Source organism: Petaurus breviceps, unplaced genomic scaffold (genome assembly GCF_028583685.1).
Source record: "Petaurus breviceps papuanus isolate PSGF00001 unplaced genomic scaffold, PetGlider_PUasm1.0 90925, whole genome shotgun sequence".
NCBI lineage: Eukaryota > Metazoa > Chordata > Mammalia > Diprotodontia > Petauridae > Petaurus > Petaurus breviceps.
In genome coordinates, this window is record NW_027187380.1 from 12,851,112 (window position 1) to 12,853,998 (window position 2,887).

The following is a 2,887-nucleotide window of genomic DNA, read 5'->3' on the forward strand; positions in this document are numbered from 1 at the left end:
GGTGAAGCCAGAGCCCTACCTGCCCCCGGGCAGGGCCGCACCAAGCGGGGCTGGGATGGAGATGGGGAGGAAGATCCTCGCTACCCTCCCCGCCGCCCCCTCCCCCAGCCGGGGCAGGTCCCCGAGGGAGCCGCTGCCTAGCTCCGCCAACAGGCGCAGACCGACGGTCCGTTCACCCTGCGGCCCGCGTACCCCGACGGCGGTCCTCTCACCCCGGCAGAGCCCGGAGAGTTCTCTGCACTCCGGGCCCCAGGCTCCAGAGGCGACGCGGCGAGCTCAGCACGGCGGCGGCCATCTTGGGAAGGTGCAGGGCCCCTCCAGCCGCGCGGGGCTGCCCGCCTGGTTGCCTGAGCGCGTTTGCGAGGTCTCCAGATGCCACACAAGCTGTCTGTCTTTGCTCTTCCTGGGACAAAACTCCTCTCTCTTCCAAGCATTTTCCCTGGTTGTCCGTCATTCCTGGAGTGCCGTCCCTTCTCACCTGACTCCTGGCTTCCTCTGAATCCCAGCTAAAAGCTCACCTCTATCTTCTGCTGGGTACTGGAGGCTTTCTTTCACCCCTCTTGATTCCAGGGCCTGCCCTCTATTTATCCTGTACCTTGCTTGTCTGTGCACACATCCAATTACTGTGAATCCTGTGAGGTGGTTGAATTATACTCATTCCCACTACTCATTTCCATTTGGCTGAAAACTTGGCTCTGTCTTCACTTTCTAATCCATTAAAACCCCACTTCTGCCCTCATCATGGCACAGAAACTCTTATCAATGATCTCTTAGTTATGAAATACAAGGCCTTTTTTCTATCCTGATTCTCCTGGACCTTTAACACTGTCAGTTTATCTGTCCTGGATACTCTTATTTCTTTAGGTTGTCCAGACACTGCTCTCTCTCCTGGTCCTCCTCCTACCTATCTGACCGCTCCTTCTCTGTCTCCTTTGCTGGTTCCTCCTCTACATCAGGTCCTCTAACCACAGGACTCCCTCAGGCTTCCCCAGGTCCCTTTCCCCCCTCTATGCTACTTCACTTGGTGATCTCATTGACTCCTAGGGATTACATTGCCATCTCTCTGCTGATAGTTCTCAAATCTATCTATTCTGCTCTAACCTCCCTGCTGACCTCTAATCTTGCATCTCCAACTGCCTTTCAGGTATCTCAAACTGGATGTCCAGTGGACATACATACCAAAACAGAACTCATTATCTTTGCTCCTAAACCCTCTTCCCCTCTTAACTTCCCCATTAAGGTAGAGAGCAATACCATCCTCTCAGTCCCTCAAAACCTAGGAGTCATAGGGCAGCAAGGTAGCTCAGTGAATAGAGCATCAGCTCTGGAGTCAGGAGGACCTGAGTTTAAATCTGGCCTCAGACACTTAACACTTAATAGCTGTGTGACCTTGGGCAAGTCACTTAACCCCAATTGTCCTGCCTTCCCCCCTCCAAAAAGCAAAACAAAACAAAACCTAGGAGTCATCCTGGATTCCTCACTCTCTCACCTCCCCATATCCAATCCAATATTGCCAAGGTCTGTCAATATCACCTTTGTAACACCTCTCAAATATGCTACCTTCTCTCCTCTGACTGCTACCACTCTAGTACAGGCCCTCATCACTTCAAGCCTGGATTATTTCCAGACTGCTGGTGGATCTGCCTTCAAGTCTCTCTCTACTCCAGTCAGCCTTTAAATGATTTTCCTAAAGCATAGGTCTAATCCTACTCAACAAACTCCAGTGCTTCCTCTTGCCTCCAGGAGCAAATATCAAATGCTCTGTTTGGCATTCAAAGTCCTATATAACCTAACCCCTTTCCACCTTTCCATTCTTCTGATACCTTCCTCTTCGACATGTATCTGTACCCTTCCATCCAGTGACCTTGGCCTTCTTGCTGTCCCATGAACAAGACGCTCCGTATTTGGGCTGCAGGCCTTTCCACTGACCGTCTCCCATGCCTAGATGATCTTCCTCCTTATCTCTGCCTCCTGGCTTCCTTCTATTCCCAGCCAAAATCCTATCTTCTACAGAAAGCATTCCCCAACCCCTCTGAATTCTAGTGCCTTCCCTTTGCTAATTATTGCCTACTTATTTTATAGTTAGCTTGCTATATATCTATATATACACATATATGTATACATATGTCTGTCCTTATATATGTTGTCTCCCCCATTAGAATGGGAGCTCCTTAAAAGCAATGACTCCTTTGCCTCTTTTTGTGTCCCCAGAACTTAGGATGGTGCCTGGCACATAGTAGGTGCTGATTTAACCAAGTTTTGTTGCTTTTTAGAGAGTAATGTTCTAAAATTATACATTTCAGGGAAGGTATCAACTTGAACTGGTCAAGGTAGTTAAGTTTGCTCACTTGGGAGTTCCCTATACAAATGAAATCAGAGGTCCTAACCCTTGTCCCTGTTTGTCCCTTGTCCCTCTTGTCCCTTGTCAGCTATGTGCCAAGCAAGCACTGCAATACCCTCTGGGGGTATGTAGCAGCAAGCACCCCAAGTGCGTCCTCAGGGTTTGCTGCCCATACAGGTTCTTGGATCTGCTTTGTTAAAGGAAAGCAACTCAAAATGGGTTAACAAGCTTACTTTAATCAGTCAGACATATATCGTTTACCTTGTTCAGGGGAAAAAGGTCAGCACCCCGAACTTCAAAATATACAGACAGAATTATCAAGACATTAACAGATCAAGTAGACAGCTTTCCAAACTGTCCAACCATTACATCCATACCCAGTCAACATCTGGGTTTCCACATCTGGGTTTTTGAAAGCCGGGGGACTCTCAACAACGGCTTCCCAGAATTCAGATCAAATCACAGAACACTTCTCAAAGTGAGTCCCAAAACAAAGCTACACATCAGGGCTTATATAGCCTTCTCCTGGCTCAGAGAATGTAACAA

At 48.7% G+C, this 2,887-nt stretch overlaps 1 protein-coding gene across 2 annotated transcripts in view; it reads right to left on the reverse strand.

Moving 5' to 3' along the window:
• The window catches only part of MRPS7 (mitochondrial ribosomal protein S7), a 4,628-nt gene extending 4,083 nt beyond the window's left edge, over nt 1-545 (reverse strand). The window contains exon 1 of one of the 2 annotated variants that reach the window (XM_069076443.1): nt 213-545. In XM_069076443.1, coding sequence (XP_068932544.1) covers nt 213-454 — 242 coding nt within the window. In that variant the 5' untranslated portion in view covers nt 455-545. Of the gene's footprint in view, nt 1-192 lie in introns of both variants that reach the window. The other variant, XM_069076444.1, reaches the window with a different exon arrangement.
• Between the last annotated feature and the right edge of the window lie 2,342 nt (nt 546-2,887).